General features: G+C 45.0%; 1 protein-coding gene across 7 annotated transcripts in view; it reads left to right on the top strand.

The window, feature by feature from the left end:
• Positions 1 to 22566, top strand: part of LMTK2 (lemur tyrosine kinase 2) — a 92132-nt gene extending 69566 nt beyond the window's left edge. For 5 of the 7 annotated variants that reach the window (XM_035282776.3, XM_035282764.3, XM_035282753.3 and 2 more), the window contains 7 exons: positions 1302 to 1386; positions 2790 to 2911; positions 6811 to 6960; positions 7662 to 10620; positions 20011 to 20143; positions 20368 to 20610; positions 21853 to 22566. In XM_035282776.3, the coding sequence (XP_035138667.1) occupies positions 1302 to 1386; positions 2790 to 2911; positions 6811 to 6960; positions 7662 to 10620; positions 20011 to 20143; positions 20368 to 20610; positions 21853 to 21881 (3721 nt within the window). In that variant the 3' untranslated portion in view covers positions 21882 to 22566. The remainder of the gene's footprint in view (positions 1 to 1301; positions 1387 to 2789; positions 2912 to 6810; positions 6961 to 7661; positions 10621 to 20010; positions 20144 to 20367; positions 20611 to 21852) is intronic. The other 2 variants (XM_078357374.1, XM_017966761.4) reach the window with 1 other exon arrangement.

Here is a 22566-nt window from a genome sequence, read left to right as displayed (position 1 = left end):
GGCAGGTGATGTGATGTAGCTAACTGGAATTCACGTTGAGGACCAGCTGCTACAGGTGTCATTGCACCGTCCTTGAGCGTTATTGATGGTGAAAGCACGAACATAGTACAGAACACTACCTTGCTAGCTTTGTGGCCCTAGCGAACTTACTTTAATTCTCTATGCTTCAGGGTCCATATTTGTTAATGAGGAAAGTAATAGTATCCACCTCACAGATTTGTTGTGAAGATTAAATGCTTAGAGAAAAATGTCAAATGCCTCGTGTGAAGTAAATGCTTTGAGAATATTAGCCATTATTGTGTTATTGAATCAATGTTATGTACCAGGCTGTTAACAAATTTTATCTGTGTTAGCTGTTGCCATCATCATCTCCATTATTCTGATAGTTCAGACTTGTGAGCTTTGGAAATTAAAATATTTGAAAATATGAATATAGTAGTTTTAAGTTTTTGGTCTTTTGCCATTCCATAAAGACAAACATTTCGGACTCTGGAAATTCAGCTGTGATATCTTTACGATAACTTTAAACTGTAAATTAGGCATCCTTTTCTATTTTAATTTAATGGCTTTTTATTCATATACCAGTTGGTGATTAAGAAGATTCTAACGGTTAAAGCCAGAAGCCAGAAAACTCAGTCGGTTGTCTGTATGGGAAGTTCTTTTAGAAAAAGTAGTTTTTACTTGTCAAATTGTGTGTTTTTGAAAAATAACTTCTTTTTAAAATAAATTACATAAGTAAACTGTTCTAAGTAATGCTTGAAATATACTCTTTACCTCCCTTGTGGAGAAGTGGAGTTTGTAAGACATGGAAGTGATTTGGAAAGGGCCTGATTACAACGCTTGCATATCTTTGAAAAAGGGAAAAAATAAACATTTTTAATAATGTGGGTTATTTTAGGGTGCTTGAAGTTATAAATTTATTAATATTTACTTAGGCTATTATTCAAGTAATACAAGCTGCAAAAAAAAAATTCAGGCAATTTTGCTAATAACATTTTAGGGTTCTTGGTCACTCTGAAAATACTAGGAAACAAGCCATAAATCTGGTTTTAATGCAGAACATGGTACAGATATGGTCACTATTTAACCTGAGCTAGTTTCTTGCCAAACAATGTGATCATCTTTATTATTTGATTGATTACATGAATAATACTTCTATGAAAACAAATTTTAAGAAATTGTTAAGCAGAGAGCTCAGTATACTTACTCTGATTCCTAGAGAAAGCCCATTTCGGTGGCAGTTCCATGCAGCATGATTCTGGTTGTTAATTATTCTTGTGTTCACTCCCCTCTGTTTGCAGTGATTTAGCCCTGCGGAATTGTTTTCTCACCTCCGACTTAAATGTGAAAGTGGGTGATTACGGAATAGGATTCAGCAGGTACAAGGTAAGCCAAGGGTTTCAATGTCTTCAATCTGATTCAAGTTGTGAAGTGTAGTATCACCAGATGCCCTACTGTTTTGATAAGAAGTTTAGTCTCGAGGCTTTCTGGAGAGGGATTCACGGCAGCCATTTTAATGGTGGTCTGGGCTTCTGGTGTGTGGCTCGTCTCAGTCCGTAGCTTTGCGTCCCAGGTTTTGTGACAGCTTTCCGAAAGCTTTGTTTAAAAAGATTTCTAAACAGACGATGTAGTCTGATGGTGCATAATAAATGTTTGAGTGAACATATGAGCAAATGTAATTATTATTACCGGTTACAATAAAATATACATGTCATATAAATGTTTCTCCATTACGTAGTCAGTAAAATTTCAGCTCAAATTCAGTAATCTAGGGAATTTAGGTTAACTCTGTCATAAATCTATCCTGAAGTAAATAAGTGAAGAAGTCAATGAGGTTTCCATTTGTGTGTGTTTGTGTAGCTTCAGTGAATGAGGTAGTGCATGGTGGGCAGAGAATGAGATTGTTACACCTCCTGGCATCAGGAGACCTCGGATAAGCCTCTTGACCTCCATTTTCTTTTCTTTTCTTTTTTGTTAAACGGAGTCTTGCTATATTGCCCAGGCTGGTCTCAAACTCCTGGGCTCAAGCAACCTGCCTGCCTCGGCCTCCCAGAGTGCTTGGATTACAGGTGTGAGTCACCCCACCCAGCCTTGACCTCCACTTTCTGAGCAGCAACATACAGATACGATCTGTTCTATTTTTCAGAGTTCTTGTAAGGACCAAATGAATAATATTTTCAAAAAATAATATGCAAATTGAAGTTGGTTATTTGTCTTTGTAGTAGCTCTAGTGTCTTGATCTCTTGCTAGATGCCAGGCACTTAGCAGCACCTGCCTGCGTCATCTCATTTGATCCTCAACACAAAGGGTAGGCTCGTGTTCTCGTTTCACAGATCAGGAAAAAACTTCACGCAATTGTTGCTTGCCTAGAATCACATAGCTGGTAAATAGTAGAATGCGGACTTGAAACCTCGTTCTGTCAGAGTCTAAAGCCTACACCCATTACTCACCACTGGCTTCACTATTTCAGTGCATGAGACCCAGTATATATTTTAATGTTTTGCTCAGAATCTATGTTGCATACATTAGACAGAGCGTACTTTCCTTTTCCAGGAAGAATGACTTAGCAAGCGTTCATGGCTCACAGGTGAGCTCATGAAACCCAGGAGGCTTCAGAGAAACTCCTTACCCACTTTCTGCCCAGAAAGTCTCTATTCATGCCTGCTTTTTTATCTGACCTGGTTTTTTGGATTGGGTATATGCTTTCTGAGAATACCATGAATTTAAATTTTTGAACTCACCATAAGTATAATTCTATTCAAAATTCTGTATGCTTTCTAACAAAACAGGAGGATTATATTGAAACAGATGATAAAAAAGTTTTTCCTCTGCGATGGACTGCTCCAGAATTAGTAACCAGCTTTCAAGACAGACTGCTAACTGCAGATCAGACTAAGTATAGTAATATCTGGTATGTATTTGCTTACTGTTTTATTAGGCATTTCTTTCGCAAAGTACTAGCTTCTTCCTCTTTGAGTATTTCCTTCAAGGAAAGTAGCTGTATAAGATGTAGGAACAAAAGAATGCCTGATGGTGTGAAAAAGCCAGCTTAAGAGACATGGCAGCAGTTATCACGATTGTGGTGATACAGCTAACATTTTGAATACTGCCTCTGCTCCCCATTTTCCTTTATAAAAGCAGGAACCAAGTCTGTTTCATATTCTGTGCCTCCCACAGGGCCTGACATATAATAGATATTTAGTATGTATTTATTGAAGTGAAAGAAAAAACTGAAAGGGGTGTGGACTATCATGTAATTTATAGGAGTCAGTTTACTGGAAGCTAAGAAAGATGCACCTAAAACTTTGACTAACAATTTCTGTCACAGTATTCTTAATTTATAGCTATGTTTTATGTGCTTTTGTACTGCTTTTTCTTTATTTTTTCTCTCCTTGCCCTCTTTTGGATTGATTTATTTAAAACAATTTTTTTTCTTTTATTATTTTTTTCATTGACATGTATAATTGGACATATTTATGGGGTACAGTGTGATATATATATGTATATACACACACATACATGTGTATTTATATATAAAAAAATATATAAACACAGAAAAACATATATATATATATATATATATATATATATATATATATATGTATGTATGTATATGGTTTTTACTGTTTTGAGACAGAGTCTTATTGTCACCCAGGCTGGAGTACAGTGGTGTGATCTCAGCTCACTGCAACCTCCACCTCCCTGGTTCAAGTGATCTTTGTGTCCCAGCCTCTCAAGTAGTTGGGATTACCAACATGTACCACCACACCCAGCTGACTTTTGTACTTTTAGTAGAGATGGGGTTTTGCCATGTTGGCCAGGTTGGGCTCTAACTCCTGACCTCAAGTGATCCGCCTGCCTCATCCTCCCAAAGTACTGGGATTACAAGTGTGAGCCACTGCGCCTGGCCCAGTGTAATATTTTGATAACTATATACAATGTGTGGTGATCAAATCAGGGTAACTAGTATGCCCTTCACCTCAAACATGTATCATTTGTGTTGGGAACATTGAAAAGCTGCTCTTACAGCTGTTTGAAAATATACCAAAATTTTTGTTGTTTATTACAGTCACCCTTTGTTGCTATAGAACAGTAGATCTTATTCCTCCTGTCCAGCTGAAATTTTATGTTCATTAGCCAGCCTCTCACTATTTCCTCTCTCCCTCCCCTTCCCAGCCTTAAGTAACCACTCTTCCACTCTCTACTTCTGTGAGATCAGCCCTTTTAGCTTCCACATGAGTGATGAGGTTTCCTTCTTTTTTCTTTCTCCCTTGCTTATCTCCTCTACCTTGTGTATCATGAGTTTATTACTTTTGTGTTTTTTTCATGATGATGTTTATCTTCCTTTTGCTTCCAGATACAGGACTCCTGGAGCAATTCTCATAAGGCTGGTCTCATATGATGAGTGATGAATTTCCCAGATAAGTTTTTGCTTATCTGGGAAAGACTTCATCTCTCCTTTTTTTTAAAAAAAAAAAATTATTGTGTATATTTTTTAGTAGAGACGAGGTCATGCTATATTGCCCAGGCTGGTCTTGAACTCCTGGCCTCAAGCGATCCTTATGGCTTAGCCTCCCAAAGTGCTGGGATTATAGGCATGAGCCCTCGTGCCCAGCCCTTCTTCATTTCGGAAGGATATCTTTGTAGGGGATAGTGTTCTTGGCTGCCAATTTCCGTACTTTGGGTGTATCATCTCACTCCCTCCTGGCCCGCAGGGTTTCTGTTGGGAAGTCTGTTGTTAGTCTGATGAGAATTCCCTCCTATGTGACTTGCTTTTCTCTTTGTTTAGAATTTTATCTCTTTGTCTTTGACTTTTGACAGTTGAACTATAATGTGCCTCTGGAATGACCTTTTGGAGTTAATTGTATTTTGATGACCTTTGAGCTTCCTGGATCTGGATGTCTATATCTCTCCCAAGACTTAGGAAGTTTTTAGCTGTTCCTTCCTTAAGTAGCCTTTCTCTGCCTTTTCCTAGCTCTTTTCTTTCTGTGACTCCCATAATATGTATTTGTTTGCTCAATGGTCTCCCAGAAGTCCTGAAGGCTTTCTTCACTCCTTTCTTCTCTCTTTTTCCCTCTGACTGGCTAATTTCAAACAGTCTTTCTTCAAGTTGGGAAATTCTTTCTTCTGCTTGATCTAGTTTGTTGTTGAAGTTCTGTATTTTTAAAAAATTTCATTTATTGAATTCTTCAGCTGGGCTTACTGCCTGTGAGGACCCCAGTGTAAGGACTGTAGGTGTCCATGGTGAGATCCCCTTGCTTGCCCTTCCCTGGGAGAGGGAGTTGCTCCTGGTTCCTGGCTGCCCTGGCTGGGGATGGGGTGGTGGAGGCCAGGTGTTTCCTTCCACTCTCACTGTGGCCATCTTGACTTTTGCTTTCTGTGTGGCTGTTCTGGATTTCCTGAGTTCTTGTTACACCTTGCATGTGCTCTGGTGCTCTCCTTTAGTGATTTTTGTCAAAATGTAGTTGATTCTTCATTGTTTGGGCTGTGTCATGGAGGGTTGGCTAGACATCAGAATCACTGGGGAGCTTTTTAAAAATAGTTTTCTAGGCCATACCTGGATCTACCAACTAAGCATCCTTGGGGGTGGACCTGACCTACCAGTGTGTGTGTTCACAGCTTCCCAGAGGATACAGATGATCAGTTAGGTTCAGGAACCTTGCAGTAAGTAGGAGACATGAATGCATGACAGAGGCAGTGCATGGTGGGGAGGAAATGCAGAGCCTGCATGGAGGAAACGAGAGGCAGCTCATCTGACTCAGGAAACCAGCAGAAGCTGTTTCCATGGGGACAGAGCATCGAGGCGTGAGAGAGGGTTGGGCTGGAACCGAGAAGAAGGGTGTTCCTGCTTTGGTGAGGCAGCCCTCTAGGCCTCTCCTGGCACACAGACAGCTGTCAGTGTGTTGAGGGAATCCCTTCAGAGTAGCAGCAAAACCCATGATACTGAGGAGTAACTCAGACCAAACTTGTGGGTCTCACAGAGAAGACAAGGTCTTACTCACATAAAGATTCCTTCAGATGCTTTCTGGTGTTTACTACTGTTGTTAATAGGTTTCTTTCGTACCAAAAAAACCTCAGAATTCAGGGTTATTTATCTTGTCTCCAGCCATCCTGCCGGATTTTTAGAACATTCTGATAGTCTTTACAATAATTTATTGAGTACTTAAAAGTTAACAGTCATCTCATCCACATAGGTACACCTGTTATCTCTGTTTTGTGCTTCTTTCATTGACCAAAACTTCTAGAGTAGTATTTAGTATCAAATAGGAGGGGTGGTCTTCCTTATTTTAACAGAAATGCCTTTTTTTTTTTTTTTGCTATTAATTGTGCTGTTGATTATTGGTTTGAGATTAAAGAACTATCTTGGCCGGGCGGGCGGATCACAAGGTCAGGAGTTTGAGAGCAGCCTGGCCAACATGGTGAAACCCCATGTCTACTAAAAATACAAAAATTAGCCAGGCATGATGGCTAGCGCCTGTAATGCCAGCTACTTGGGAGGCTGAGGCAGGAGAATCGCTTGAACCTGGGAGGCAGAGGTTACAGTGAGTGGAGGCCGCACCACTGCACTCCAGCCTGGGCAACAGAGTGGTGAGACTGCAGCTCTCGGAAAAAAGAAAAAAAGAACGATAATAATTTTTTCAATACACACCTATACCTTGTCCTTAAAATTACTGGCTATGAGAATGATCATCATCATAATTTTTTCAATATACCCCTTATCCTTAAAATTGCTGGCTGTGTAACAAGTGTGAGTGTTAAAAATTGGACATCTAAAGGGAGAGAGAAACAGTCGTTTTCTTTTTCCCACAGGTCCCTGGGTGTGACACTTTGGGAGCTTTTTGACAATGCTGCACAGCCGTATTCAAACCTTTCCAACTTAGACGTCCTCAACCAAGTCATTAGAGAGAGAGACACAAAGCTCCCGAAGCCCCAGCTGGAGCAGCCCTACTCTGATAGATGGTTGGTAGCTTCATCTTCTGCCTGTCTGTTTATCTTCACTGTGCTGTCCCCAAAACACCACAAAATCCAGGGCCAAATATTATATTTCTTCATTTCTTCTTTTACCATGAGCTGAACTATTTAATGTGGTTGGCAGTGATGAAGGTGCAGAAATGTTTGGGGTGTTGTGTTGGCTTTGGGGTCCTTGTAAAGTCTTTTCATATTTTATTTTTATTAAAATGAAAAGTAGAGAAGGAATCTCACTATATTGCCCAGGCTGGTCTTGAACTCCTTCTCTCAAGTAATCCTCCCATCTCAGCCTCCCACAAGCACCAGGATTACAAGCATGAGCCAGGGTGCCTGGCCTCTTTTGATACTTTAAAATGATTCGGCCTCTCACGCCTATAATTCCAGCACTTTGGGAAGCCGAGGTGGGTGGATCACGAGGTCAGGAGTTCGAGACCAGCCTGACCAATATGGAGAAACCCTGTCTCTACTAAAAATACAAAAATGAGCCGGGCATGGTGGTGGGCACCTTGTAATCCCAGCTACTCAGGAGGCTCAGGCAGGGGAATTGCTTGAACCTGGGAGGCAGAGGTTGCAGTGAGCCAAGATCACGCCATTGCACACTGCAGCCTGGATGACAAATCAAGACTTTGTCTCGGGGGGGGGGAAAAAAGATTGGTGATGGCTCCACTGATTGCTTGTCATATGCTCTTCAGGTACGAAGTCTTACAGTTCTGTTGGCTGTCACCAGAAAAGAGACCCGCAGCTGAAGACGTGCACAGGCTGCTGACTTACCTGCGGCTGCAGAGCCAGCGGGACTCAGAGGTCGACTTTGAACAGCAGTGGAATGCTCTGAAGCCGAACACAAATAGCAGAGACACCTCTAACAATGCTGCATTCCCAATTCTTGACCACTTTGCCAGGGACCGGCTGGGTCGTGAAATGGAGGAAGTCCTTACTGTGACTGAAACCAGCCAGGGCCTGAGCTTTGAGTATGTCTGGGAGGCCGCTAAGCATGACCACTTTGATGAGCGCAGCCGGGGCCACCTGGATGAAGCCTTGTCCTACACGAGCATCTTCTATCCGGTGGAAGTTTTTGAGAGTTCGCTTTCAGATCCCGGGCCTGGAAAGCAAGATGATAGTGGCCAGGATGTCCCCCTGAGGGCCCCTGGAGTGGTTCCTGTTTTTGATGCCCACAACCTTTCTGTTGGAAGCGACTATTATATCCAATTAGAAGAAAAAAGTGGTAGTAATTTGGAGCTTGATTACCCGCCAGCACTGCTCACGACTGACATGGATAATCCGGAGAGGACTGGCCCAGAACCGTCCCAGCTCACGGCTCTCAGGAACGTTGAGCTTGAGGAGTCCAGTACAGATGAGGACTTCTTCCAAAGCAGTACAAACCCCAAAGATTCTAGCTTACCAGAGGACTTACACGTGACCAGTGGCCCCGAGAGCCCTTTCAACAATATATTTAATGATCTGGACAAATCAGAAGATTTGCCCAGTCACCAAAAAATATTTGACTTAATGGAATTAAACGGAGTCCAGGCTGACTTGAAACCTGCCACTTTCAGTTCAAGTTTGGATAACCCCAAAGAGACAGTCATAACGGGCCACCTGGAGAAAGAAAAGCCCCGTAAGCTTTTTGACAGGGAGTCTCTCTCCCTATCAGATAATCTTAGGCACCAAGATAATTTTGATCCATTGAATGTTCAAGAATTGTCAGAAAACTTTTTATTTCTTCAAGAGAAAAACTTACTAAAAGGTTCATTGTCCAGCAAAGAACATATAAATGATCTTCAGACAGAACTTAAGAATGCTGGTTTTACCGAAGCCATGTTAGAATTGGAAACGTCATGTAGAGACTCCTCAGATACTGAGCTTCCATTTGCTGAAGATAAGCCAGGCTTGTCTTCATTGCAGGAAAACATAAACACAAAGGGCAAAGATACAGATGTCATGCACACAGGTGACACTTTGAACACCTCATTGCAGTCCTCCCCAGAAGTGCAGGTATCTCCTACCTCCCTCGAAACAGAAGAAACGCCCCGTCGGGTACCCCCAGACTTACTCCGGACACAGGAAGAAGCCCAGCCCACATGTTTAGATGTTACTGTCTCGGAGGACTGTCTCTGCCAGGATATCAGTCCAGATGCCGTGATTGTCCCGGTTGAAATTCCCTCCACCGATGCCAAAACCCACAGCGTGGATGACAGGTCTCAGGACTCTCCTGGCCAGAGTGAGGAGACCCTGAGACTCACCAAAAGTGACTCTGTTCTTGCTGATGACATCCTTGCCAGTAGGGTGAGTATGGGGAGTAATCCTCCGGAACTGGGACAGGACTTACACAGTAAACCACTTTCGGAAGACCATCACAGTCGTTGCCAACTGGAGAAAAACTTGGAGGCTGTGGAGACTTTAAATCAGCTCAATTCTAAAGATGCAGCGAAAGAAGTAGGCTTGGTGTCTGCCTTCTCCTCAGACTCTACCAGTCAGGACAGCCTCCTGGAGGACAGCTTGTCAGCGCCCTTTCCAGCCTCGGAGCTATCCCTGGAAACCCCGGACTCTCTGGAGTCAGTGGATGTCCACGAAGCACTACTGGACTCTTTAGGATCCCACACTCCTCAGAAACTTGTTCCCCCCGATAAGCCGGCAGACAGCGGCTACGAAACAGAGAACTTGGAGTCTCCCGAGTGGACCTTGCACCCCGCTCCTGAGGGCACCTCAGACTCAGAACCAGCCACCGCAGGCGATGGCCACAGCAGTCTGCCCCCCAACCCAGTCATTGTCATCTCCGATGCTGGCGATGGTCACAGAGGCACAGAAGTGACCCCTCAGACATTTACAGCTGGCTCGCAGGGTTCATACCGAGACTCTGCCTATTTCTCAGACAATGACTCTGAGCCCGAGAAAAGGTCAGAGGAGGTCCCGGGAGCCTCCATATCCACCTCGGTGTTGGTAGAGGAGCAGCCCCTGCCCAAGCCAGTCCCCCCAGAGCAAAGTCCTGATGCCCAGGATACCTGCCTGGAAGCCAAAAAGAGCCATCCAGATCAAAGTTGTCTGTCTGCTTTGCACAAGTCCAGTGACCTGGAATTAAGAGACACACCGGAGCCAGCACAGGCTGAGGTTCCCCAACAGGTGCATCCCATGGAAGAAGAGGCCAGCAGTCCCTGGGGCGTGCTGAATTCAGAGCTTAGCAGCGATGACTTCGAGACACAGGAAGATCGCCCCTGCACCCTTGCTTCCACGGGAACCAACACAAACGAACTCCTTGCGTACACAAATTCTGCTGTGGACAAGCCCCTGTCCAACCACTCCGAGGGCCCCAAGTTAAAGGAGCCAGACATCGAAGGGAAGTACCTGGGGAAGCTTGGGGTGTCGGGGATGCTTGACCTCTCGGAAGACGGGATGGATGCAGACGAGGAGGACGAAAACAGCGACGACTCGGACGAGGACCTGCGGGCCTTCAACCTGCACAGCCTCAGCTCCGAGTCGGAGGACGAAACCGAGCACCCTGTGCCCATCATCCTCAGCAATGAGGACGGGAGGCACCTGCGGAGTCTGTTGAAGCCCATGGTGGCCAGTGGCCCCGACCCGCTGCCTGAGGACTGGAAGAAAGAAAAGAAGGCAGTCACGTTTTTTGATGATGTCACAGTCTACCTGTTTGACCAGGTATCTGTTCCCTCTAAATCATTTTCTATATATATATCCATATAAGGATTCCAAAATGTGCTAGGAAATTGAGTGTGGTCTGTTTTTTAGTTGCCATTTTGAGGCAGCAGATTGTGATTACTCAGAAAAAGTGATTTGGGGTTGGTTACAGTTCTAAGAATATGCAGAAATGTCATTTGCACAGGGAATTTATGTTAAATGAATGCAACAAGACCTATATGCTCTTCCTGGGTTTTGTATTGGAGTCTTCCTGAACTTGGTAACCCTTTACATGCCAAAGTTTTATTGTTTTACTTTTTATTTTTCTTTTGAGACAGTCTTGCTCTGCTGCCCAGGCTGGAATGCAGTGGTGTGATTGTAGTGCACTTGTAGCCTTGAACTCCTGGGCTCAAGCAATCCTCCCACCTCAGCCTCTATAATAGCTGGGCCCACAGGTGCATGCCACCATGGCTGGCTAAGGTTGTTTTTTTTTTTTTTGTAGACACACGGTCTTGCTGGTCTCAAAACGCATGGGCTCAAACCATCCTCCCACCTCGGCCTCCCAATGTTTTGGGGTTACAGGCATGAGCCACTGCGCTCAGCCTCAAGGTTTTAAAACCTGACAATTGGCAGTAGTACCCACCACTTGGATGCAAGCCTGTAACGGTGGCTGGCTTGCAGCCCTGGAGACAGCTCAGGAGAGGGGCTGACCAGAAGCCCTGTAGTGGGTGTCTGGAGGGTGGGACACTCAGCAAGAGCGTCTGGTCCTTTTGGTCTGTCCCCTGTCCTGTCCACTTTCCCTACTTTGGAGCAAACGGCTTAGTGTGCACTGCTGAGTGGGCATGGATTTAGGCTCCTTCAAAAGTGTAACAGCTTAGAGTTCAAGCATGCTTTTAAAAAAATGTTTTTTTTGTACTAGTCTTTGTAGCCCTTGAATTTGCTGCTTGAATCAGCTGGATTGTCAGGAGAGCTCTGTGGCAGGAGATGAGAATGGGTTCCTCTCACCTTCTAGAAGGTGCAGGAGTCCTCAGCATCTCTTTCACGTTGCTTGCCCTCCCTTTCACCTAGTTCTGGGAACCCACACCTTGGTGTCAGCCCCTGTGTGACACCGTCCCTTGTGGGCCCATGGCTGGGGGTGGGGGGCTCCTGAGCACTGTTCCACCTCCTTCCCCCTGGCAGCTGTGTCTTTTGAACATCACTTTATGCCTTGTTGTTCTTCTGTGTTCTTTTCATTTTGGTTTTTTGATAGTTTTATGATGTTTCTTTAAAAAATCATTAAATCACCCACATTTGAGCTATAGCATTTACTGGGGGGAGGTCGATGTTTATGAAAAGTGGCCGGGCGCGGTGGCTCACGCCTGTAATCCAAGCACTTTGGGAGGCCGAGGCGGGTGGATCACAAGGTCAAGAGATCGAGACCATCCTGGTCAACATGGTGAAACCCCGTCTCTACTAAAAATACAAAAAATTAGCTGGGCATGGTGGTGCGTGCCTGTAATCCCAGCTACTCAGGAGGCTGAGGCAGGAAAATTGCCTGAATCCAGGAGGCGGAGGTTGCAGTGAGTCGAGATCAGGCCATTGCACTCCAGCCTGAGTAACAAAAGCAAAACTCCGTCTCAAAAAAAAAAAAAAAAAAAAAATGAAAAGTAAGGCCGGGCGCAGTGGTGCACACTGGTAATCCCAGCACTTTGGGACGCCAAGGCGGGCGGTTCACCTGATGTTGGGAATTCAAGACCAGCCCAGGCAACATGGTGAAACCCTGGGTCTATTAAAAAACACAAAAATTAGCCAGTCACGATAGGCAAGACTGTAGTCCCAGCTATTCAGGAGGCTGAGGCATGAGAATCGCTTGAACCTGGGAGGCAGAGGTTGTGGTGAGCCAAGATTGCACACGGCACTCCAGCCTGGGTGACAGTCTGGGACCTTGTCTCAGAAAAAAAGAAAAAAAAAGTAGCCTCTTAAGCTCAGCCTGACTTCTTGAACCTGAATCTGTGAGAGGGGTCCGTCTTTCTCTTTTCATTCCCCAGGTGGCCTCTAGGCAGATCTCGAACTCAGGAGCCTTTGCTCGGGGAGCTTGGGAAAACAAGCTGCTGCTTTCTACTAAGAGTGGGAGGGAGAATGGGTCACCTGACCCCTCAGGTTCATGTTTTGTTTTCAGTGCTTCCACATAGCCCTTTCTCCACCATCTCTGTGATCTCGTATTTCTCTATGGATAGGATCATGTACTGGTGGGAAAGAACTGTGCATGGTGAGCAGTGCGGGTGGGAGCTGGGGAGCACGCCGTCCCCAGCTCCTGAAAGCCTGTGGGTAGCTGGAGTAGTGAGGGATGCGGCCCCAGTAGAAGCAGTGTTCGGAGAAAGCTCCCTGGGGCCACAGTTTGGGCCCTTGCACAAGTCTTTGTGGTGGATGTTGTGTTTTTCTGGCTTTAGAAGACGTAACAGAATTGCGAAAGATGAAGGCTTGTGGCAAGGGCTCACTAGTTATGGGATGGAAGGTACGGAGATCAAATACTGGACATGCTTGATGGATGGGAGGCTTTGAGGAGGAGGTGAGTGTCAGAAAGTCGGAAAGTGGGTCAGGGCCAGAAGAAAATGCAGAAGATCTTTCTGGTGCTCTGAAATTCATTTGCTTATGCATCTCATGCAGCCGTGCCTTGAAGCAACAGCCACCAAGCACTCAGGCTGAAGATTGAGGGTTTCCTCCCGCTCCTGCTTTCTTTCTTAATGAGCTGGTTTTGAAGCTGTTAAGTTTTTAAGCAGCTGAAGTATCTTGGCTCCAAAGTTTTAACTGAGCGTTCATGGGATTGGGCAGCATTGTTTCTTGGTTATATCACTATTTGTTAGTTCCGCAATACTTAACCAGCACTTACTGTGTAGAGTAGTAAAGGTTGGTGATCAGTCTGTGGGGCCAGCACCTTATTATACAGAGTCTTGTTTTGCTTCCTCACGCAGGGGTGGTTGTTGCCATCTTCATGGAGAGGACTCAGCTCAGAGTAGGTAGACTTTGCACAGGGTCGGCCCTAGTGAGTAGCCATGCTAGGGCTTGACCTGAGCCTCCAAGACCGAGGACTAAACTTTTAACGAGCACGCCCTGCCACCTCTTGCATGCACCTTTAAAATCTGCCTGGCATCGAGTTGACTTTTAGTGCTTTCGATGTCTTTCCTCAGTGTACCATGTTCTTGAGACAAAAGTAGTAGGTAATGATGCTTACTTGCAATTAGTGTGACAGGGTTCCCTCCAGTCTGATCAGTTGTAATGTAAAGAAGCGCTAAAGGCTGGGCATAGTGGCTCACTCCCATAATCCCAGCATTTGGGAGGCTGAGGCAGGAGGATTGCTTAAGGCCAGGAGGTGAGACTAGTCTAGGCACCATAGCAAAAACCCATTTTTTAAAAATTGGCCAGATGTGGTGGCATGCACCTGTAGTCCAGCCTACTCAGGAGGATGAGGCAGGAGGATTACTTAAACCCAGGAGTTTGAGGCTTCAGTGAGCTATGATTGCTTCACTACACTATAGCCTGGGGGACAGAGTGAGACCCTGTCTGTAAAAAATAAAAATAAACCAGCATTGAGCTCAGCTGCATCGCATATAGCCCTGGTCATTATCCGTTAGGATGAGGGCAGAGCTCTGCATTAGACCCACGCCGTGAGGCCCCTTCAGAGTCACAGTCTGAGAGCTTCCTGCCCTCCACCTTTGAGGAATAAACAGAATGGCCCCACCTAGGTTTTTTTGGTTGGTTTGGGTTTTGTTTGTTTGTTGGCACTGTCTTTGGTTTTGTTATTATAATAATTAATGCTGGTCTCATAAAATGAGTTGGGAAGTATTTCCTTCTCTGATAGTGTTTGGAAGAGATTATGTAGATTTGTTGATCTTTCCAAAAAATTGCTTTTGTTTTCATGGATTCTTTTTTTCTTTTCTATTTCTTTGATTTCTGCTTTGTCTTTATTATTTTCTTCCCAACTTGCTTTGAATTTATTTTGCTTTTTCTAGACTCTTAAGAGAAAAGCTTAGAATTCAAGACCTTACTTCTTGTCTCTTTTTTTTTTTTGAGACTGGGTCTCATTCTGTCACCCAGGCAGAGTGGTACAGTAGTCTGATCTCTGCTCACTGCCTCCTGGGCTCAAGGAATTCTGCCTCAGCCTCCTGAAGTTGCTAGAACCACAGGCACACACCACTTAGCACCCGGCTAAGTTTTGTAATTTTTGTTTTGCCACATCACCCAGGCTGGTCTCGAATTCCTGAGCTCAGGTGAACCGCCTGCCTTGGCTTCCCGAAGCACTGGGATTATAGACTTGAGCCACTGCACCTAACCTCTTCTTTTCTAATATTAGTGTTTAATGCTATAAATTTTCCTCTGTGTACTACTTTAGCTGCACCCAGCAAATTTTAATGTGAATTTTCATTCAGATCAAAAAGTTTTTGTAAGACTTCCTCTTGGTGGCATAGATTAATAAGTATGGTTTAATATATTATTTAATAATTACTAATAATTTAGTTAATAGATTATTTAAGAGTTGGAGATTTTATTGTACCTTTGTGTTATTAAGTTCTAGTCTAGTTCCATTATGAGCAGAGATCATATTTAATACAGTTTCAGCTTTCAAATTTGTTAAGGTTTATCTTAGAGCCAGGATATGGTCTATTTTGGTAAATTATTCCCTGTGTACCTGAAAGAGTGTGTATTTTGGTTTTGGTGGGTAGATTGTTCTATAAATGTCAGATTTAATTTGTTGATGGTGTTACTCAGTTCTTCTCTATCATTGATTTTTTTTGTATATTTGTTCTATGACTGAGAGGTTGTTGAAGTCTCCAGCTGTGATTTTAGATTTGTCTATTTCTCTTTTCATTTCTGTTCATTTTTGCTTCCTGTATTTTGCAGCTCTGTTGGTGCATATACATTTATGATGATTATGTCTTCTTGCTGAATTGAACTTTTTATCCTATGTAATATCCTTCCATATTCCTTTGTTCTTATATTCATAGATCATAGAGCTGCTCCGGACTGTTTCCTTCTCTCCCTCCCTCCCTCCCTTTTTCTTTTTTGAGACATAGTCTTGCTTTGTCACCCTGGCTGGAGTGCAGTGGTGTGATCTTGGCTCACTGCAACCTTGAGCTCCTGGGCTCAAGAAATCCTCCTGCCTCAGCCCTGCAAGTAACTGGGACTACAGACGCACACCACCACATACAGCTAATTTTTGTATTTTTTGTAGAGATGGGGTTTCACCATGTTGGCCAGGCTGGTCTTGAACTCCTGAACTCAAGCGTTTTACCCATCTTGGTTTTCCAAAGCGTTGGGATTAGAGGTGTGAGCCACTTCTCTTGGCCTCATTGTATTCATTAATGTTTGCATGGTGTATCTTTTTGCATCCTTATACTGTTAATCTACCTGTATCATTACATCTGACATGAGTTTCTTGAGATCTTGTATAGTTAGGTGGGGTTTTTTAAAACTCTCTTCTGAAAAATTTGCCTTTTAATGGTGTGTTTAGAGCATTTGCATTTAGTAAAATCATTAATATTTTGGATTTAGGTATACCATTTTATTCTTTTGATTTTTATTTCTATTCTTCCTCTTTTTAATAAGTTGAACATTTTTAGTATTACTTTTTTTTTTTCTATTATGTTCTCTTTGTATAGTTTTTGTAGTGGACATTCTGGGGATTGCAATTTATGTATTAAACTTCTCACAATCTATCTAGATCTGTATTTTACTATTTCGGATGGAATGTGGAAACCTTACTGTCACATAGGCCTTTTGCCCTCTGTCCCCATCGTGACATGCTCTTCTGTGCTGCATACATGTACATGGATAACCCCCTCAGACAGCACAACACATTTGACTTTCTGTCATCAAACACATTCTAAGAAACTCAAGAGGAAAGGAATAGTGTGCATTTGACCCTGGTGCAACATGTGTTTGAACTCTGTGGGTGCACTTAGACATGGTTTCTTTTCAGCCAAAACCAGATTGGAAACACAGTATTCTTATGATGTGGAACCTGTGTGTATACTCCCGGAGGACTGACTTTTTGCATATGTGGGCTCCACAAGGCTAACCGCAGGACTTGGTATGCACAGATGTGGTTATGCACGGGCGGTCGTGTCACTGATCTTTATTCAGATCGTTTCTGGAGTCGTCCCTTGGTTTCTAAGGAGTGGGGGTTCTATAATTAGAGGATGCCCAAGCGCTTTATATGAAATGGCATCATATTTGCATATAACCTACACACATTCTCCTGCATTCTTTAAATCATCTCTAGATTACTCATAATACCAAATACACTGTAAATGCTATGAAAGTAGTTGTTATACTGTATTATTTATTTTGTTGTTGTTGTTGTTGTATTATTTATTTGTTTTTTTTCTGAATATTTTCTGTCCTGGTTGGTTGACTCTGAGGATGTGGAACTCTGATCTGGAGGGCCTACTATACTTCTGTTGTTCTTTTTTATTATTGATATTTCAGGTTTCCTTCTGGTACCATTTCCCTTCTATTTAAAGAGATTTGGCTAATTTTTCTTTAAAAAACAAACCGTTTTTGCAGAATTTTTATTTATTTAATTTAATTTCTTTTTTTTTTGAGACGGAGTTTCACTGTTGTTACCTACACTGGAGTGCAATGGCACGATCTCGGCTCACCGCAACCTCTACCTCCTGGGTTCAAGCAATTCTCTTGCCTCAGCCTCCCGAGTTGAGTAGCTGGGACTACAGGCACACACCACCATGCCCAGCTAATTTTTGTATTTTTAGTAGAGACGGGGTTTCACCTTGTTGACCAGGATGGTCTCGATCTCTTGACCTCGTGATCCACCCGCCTCGGCCTCCCAAAGTGCTGGGATTATAGGCATGAGCCACCGTGCCCGGCTGAATTTTTATTTTTAAATAAATTCTCTTAGTTTTTCTTTTTCCCATCTAAGACTGTCTTTATTTCACACTCATTCCTGAAGCCTATTTTCTCTGAACATAGAATTCTGAGTCGATAATTGTCTTCTTTCAGCATTTTAAAAATGCATCACTTCCTTCTGGCCTCCATGGTGTCTCATGAGAAATTTGCAGTCGCTGAGATCATGCCTGAACTCCTAGCAGTACAAGGGGAGCATCCCTTATCTGAAATGCTTGGGATCAGACACATTTTAGATTTCTGATGTTTTCATATTTTGGAATATTTGCATTATACTCATCAGTTTAGCATCCCAAATCTGAAAATTCAAAATCCCAAGTGCTCCAGTGAGCACTTTGAGTGTCATGTCAGTGTTCGAAAGGTTTTGGATTTCAGAACCTTTGGATTTTTGGTTTTCAGATTTGGGATGTTCAAACTGTATTACATCTTTTATCCCTGGCTGCTTTCAAGTCTTTGTCTTTAGCTTTCAGCAGTTCGATTGTGGTGCATCTGAGTGTGGATTTCTTTGTGTGTGCGTTTTGTTTTGTTTGAGACAGAGTCTTGCTCTGCCACCCAGCTGAAGTGCAGTGGATGCTCATAGGTCACTGCACCCTTGAGCTCCTGGGCTCCAGTGATCCTCCCTCCTCAGCCTCCTGAGTAGCTGGGACCACAGGTATGCACCACCATGCCCAGCTAATTTTTAAATTGTTTGTAGAGACACGGTCTCATTATGCACAGGCTGGTTTTGAACTCCTGGCCTTAAGGGATCCTCCTGCTTTGGTCTCTCAAAGTGCTGGGATCACAGGTGTGAGCTGCCTCACCTGGCCCAATTTCTTTGTATTTATCCCATTTTCGTTTTGTTAAACTTCTTTAATCAGTAGTTTTATATCTTTCACCAAATTTGAGAAGTTTTCAGGCATTATTTTCTTCTAGTATTTCTTCTGCCCCACGCCCTGTCTTCTCTCCTCCTGGGACTCCAGAGTTAGACACTGTATATTATATCACAGGTTCTGGGGCTCTGGCCCTTTCTTCCTCTAGGGTTTTTTTTCTTGCTCTTGTTTGGATTGGGTGATTTCTGTTGCTCTGTCTTCAGGGTCCCTGATGATTTCCTTCATCATCCATTCTGCTGTTGAGTCCATCCATTGGGATTAGATTAGTACAGTAGTACACTAGAGTTTGGTTATTATACTTTTCTCTTCTGAATTTTGCTTTTTGTCATTCTTCTTATCATCTGGTCTTTTGTTAAGACTTTCTCTATCTCTATCCATGGTGAGAATGTTTACCCTTAGTTGCAGGAGCATTTTTATAATAGTCTTTTTTCAGATAATTCCAGCATCAGTGGCATCATGACACTGGCATCTGTGGATTTTCTTTTCCCAGGTAAATCGAGGTTTTCCTGTTTTTTTTTTTAATGCTAAGTAACTTGAGCTTTTATGTCCTCCTGTAATGCCAAGCAGTTCTGTGTCTTGTTTAAATGCTGTGAGTAATGTTGATATTTTTATCTCAGCAGGCCTTGACCCGCTGGGTACAGGCCACAGGTTCTAAGCAGCCTTCTGTGAGCTGTGGTTTCACTGTCAGCCCCAGTTCCCCTTTCAGAAGCCTTCACCGTGCTGTTTGAACCTACCCCATGTGTGTGCCTTGCACCCCACCTCAGTCTCCCCTGAGGTTCATTTTCAAAGCTTTGGTGTGTTCAGAGTCATATCTACCATGCATAGCTCAGGGGTAGGCCCAGGAGCACCCCCACAACCTGGTCGGGTCGCCTTTTTGAGCTCCTTCCTCTTCTGTGATGTCCCTGATACTTGCAGTTCTTTGGGCCTCTCCTTTCTGGTCCCCTAGCTAGAAAGTTGAGACTTCAGTTACACAATGCACCATACGTCCTGCAACCACACGCACGTCTGGAGCCAAGCAGTGGGAGGGCAGAGGGCAAAAAAGCCCAGTGAGGGTCCCCTCCTGCTCAGGATGACAGTCTTCCAGTGGAGAGGAGGCTTCACAGCCCTCAGGATTATAGGCAGCTGTCACCCTGGGATTGCTTGGGACTGGAGAGCAAGAGAACAGAGAAAAGAAACCTGGAATTTCCCCTGACCCACACCCCCTTCTGAGCATCAGAAGACCTCCTTCCTACTCTGAAGCCAGAACCAAAGGCTTCTCCCTGAGCGCTGTGTCCAGGGTGGTGCCTACTTTGGATTCTGGGCTGAGATGAGTCCAGGTGGGGGATCATGGAAGAGAAGGCGACACACTTGATGCTGGTGGGCGATGCCTTGAGCACTGACTCCTCCCGCCTGCCTGCTGCTCTGCACTTCTCTGCGGCTTCCGAGAGCTGCTTCATGTCCCTGCCAGTGTCAGAGCTGTGGGAAGAGGGAGAGACAGGGCCTTGTGTCTGTCCATTCTCCCTCCCAGGCCCAGAGCCACCCTTGTTTTGAGACACTCACTTCTCAGTCTTATCAGTCTGAGAGGCGCATTGGGGAAGCGGTCACAATGGGGGCTTCTTGTGAGCAGGACTTTGCTGACAGGAGTTTCTGTTTGGCTTTTCAGGAGACCCCAACCAAAGAGCTGGGGCCCTGTGGGGGAGAAGCGTGTGGCCCCGACCTGAGCGGCCCAGCCCCGGCCTCCGGCTCTCCCTACCTGAGCAGGTGCATAAACTCTGAAAGCTCCACCGACGAAGAAGGTATTTCACCTCATTGACTAGTTTTAAAGGAAACTGGAAAATAGAGTAATAGAAACACTTTCTGAGGATAACTTACCATGTTGCTTTAGTCACGTGGGTACAGCTCTGCCATCTGCCAGCCAGGCTGGGCAGAGTCTTCCTACCTGCGGGGCACACCTGCACAGAGGGCTCTCCCCTCCCTCAACCCATGGTGATCAGGGGTGAGTGTTACTTTTTATTTCTAGGTGGCGGCTTTGAGTGGGATGATGACTTCTCCCCAGACCCTTTTATGTCAAAGACAACAAGTAACCTGCTCAGCTCCAAGCCTTCTCTCCAAACATCGAAGTACTTTTCCCCACCGCCACCGGCCCGGAGCACGGAGCAGAGCTGGCCACACTCGGCACCTTACTCCCGGTTCTCCATCTCTCCGGCCAACATCGCCAGCTTTTCCCTCACACACCTGACCGACTCGGACATCGAGCAGGGCGGTAAGCGGCACCATGTGCTGTGGGGGGTAGCTGGGGGTGGGGTTGGGGCGCTGCAGCTGGGAGACTTGCAGGCCTGATAATCTGATGTCTTCTACTAGTTTGCTGAGTAGATTACAAATTCCTTTTTATAAACTCCCATCGTCAGCTGGGTGCAGTGACTCATGCCTATAATCCCAGCTACTCAGGAGGCTGAGGTGGGAGGATCAGTTGAACTCCTAGGAGTTTGAGGCCAGCCCAGGCAACATAGTGAGACCCCATCTCTACAAAAAATAAAAATTAAAAAATAAGCCAGGTGTGGTGGTGTGCACCTGCAATTCCAGCTACTCAGGAGACTGAGGTGGGAGAATTGCTTGATCCCAGGAGTTCAAGACTACAGTGACTCACAGAGCAACGCCCTGCCTCTAAAATAAATAAATAAAACTGCCAGCATCCTGAGTGTGCTCTCGGGATGTGGGTTGTGGTCACTCCAAGGCTGGTTCTCACCTGCCCTGTGGGGCCAGGCTGAGGCAGAGGGGCTCTGGTTCACAGGAGCCCCCGGCCTGCACCATCTCCTTTCCTCCTGTTGCTGCACAGTCCCCCTCCCCACTATCTCCTCCTTTCCCAGAGAGAGGCTGCTCTTCGGCAGGCTGGTAAGAGCACTTAACCCCTGGCCTTGGGGCCAGCCCATGTGCACTCCGGCACTGCCCCTGGAATGTTGGTGTTGCTACTGAGTCTTGGTCCTAGTGTGGCTCCCGAGGGCTGGGTAGGGTGAGTGGGCAGGGGCTGTTTGAAGTGGAGGTATCTGAACATACGGAGCCTTCTTTGCCTGTCACTAGATTGAAAGTTAAAGGTAGATAGGCTCATTTTTTTTATTGGAAGTTTACAGATCAAATAATAAATATGGAATACAAAGAGGTTTTATTTGCGTCGGCGCTAGGCTTCATTTGTGCCGATTAGATAATGCCTGCTGCCTGCCGACCCGTCGGGGCAGATGTGTGGATCCCAGCCGACTTCTTCTGCACCCAGAGCCTTAGTGCCCAGCTGGCATTTGAGCTTAGCAGATGTGTTTGTGGGAGAGTCAGGCAGGTGCTGTTTTTGAAGGAAAGGACAGGAAAGGGGGTGGCTCAAGCAATGCTGGGCTCAGAACACCCGCTTCTGTTCCCGTTTCCTCGAGGCAGCGCACGTGCCGGACATGCCGTTCCCGTCTGTGATCATCATTTTAAAAACCCAGCTTTGTCACCTCGCTTCCTCTCTCCTCAACAGGAAGCAGCGAAGACGGAGAAAAGGACTAGGTGGCTGCTGACGCGCGCTGGGGTCCGAGGCTGTTCCCGTGGAGCAGCAACATGCACTCGACATTTGCTGACATGAGATTGGGAGGAAGAGCCCGAGGTGAAGAGGGCAACGGCTCTGAGCTGCATTCGAGGCGGGGCCCTGGGGAGCCCTGGTGGGGAGTGAGGCCGTTTCCAGGAGCTGGCATCCCTTGGTGCCCCGTGCACCTGCAGCTGTGTTTTCCCAGGCAGTGCCCACACACTGCCCATTGGGGGAGGCACAGGCACGACCTCTGTGTGCACACGTGCATGGAGCTGTGCACACCAGATGTGTGTGCTTTCCACAGGGGCGTCTCCACATCCACGCCTGCACATCCTGGCCCACACGCGGGCACCACGGAGGACACGCGAGAGGAATGGTCACCAGTGAGCCATATTTATTATTTCTAGAGAAATCACGAATTGCTTTCTGTAATTGCACTGTGGGTAAATGTTCTGAGAGTCTCCAATGTTGTATAGAAAATTATTCAAAGAAATTGAGGCAGGTCAAGCTGGTGCTATCCACTAGTTTGATTTTTTTTTTCTGTTTTATAGTTTGTTTGTGCTGCATGGTACTTGTAAAGCTTAAATACTTTGAATGTTCTGCTGTCTCTAGGATTGTTGGAATTGTACATATGGTACTCTTTCATAAATGATAAATGATTCTGAA

The sequence above is a fragment of the Callithrix jacchus genome, chromosome 2 (assembly GCF_049354715.1).
Source record: "Callithrix jacchus isolate 240 chromosome 2, calJac240_pri, whole genome shotgun sequence".
Taxonomy (NCBI): domain Eukaryota; kingdom Metazoa; phylum Chordata; class Mammalia; order Primates; family Cebidae; genus Callithrix; species Callithrix jacchus.
This window is presented reverse-complemented; position numbering and strand designations above follow the sequence as displayed.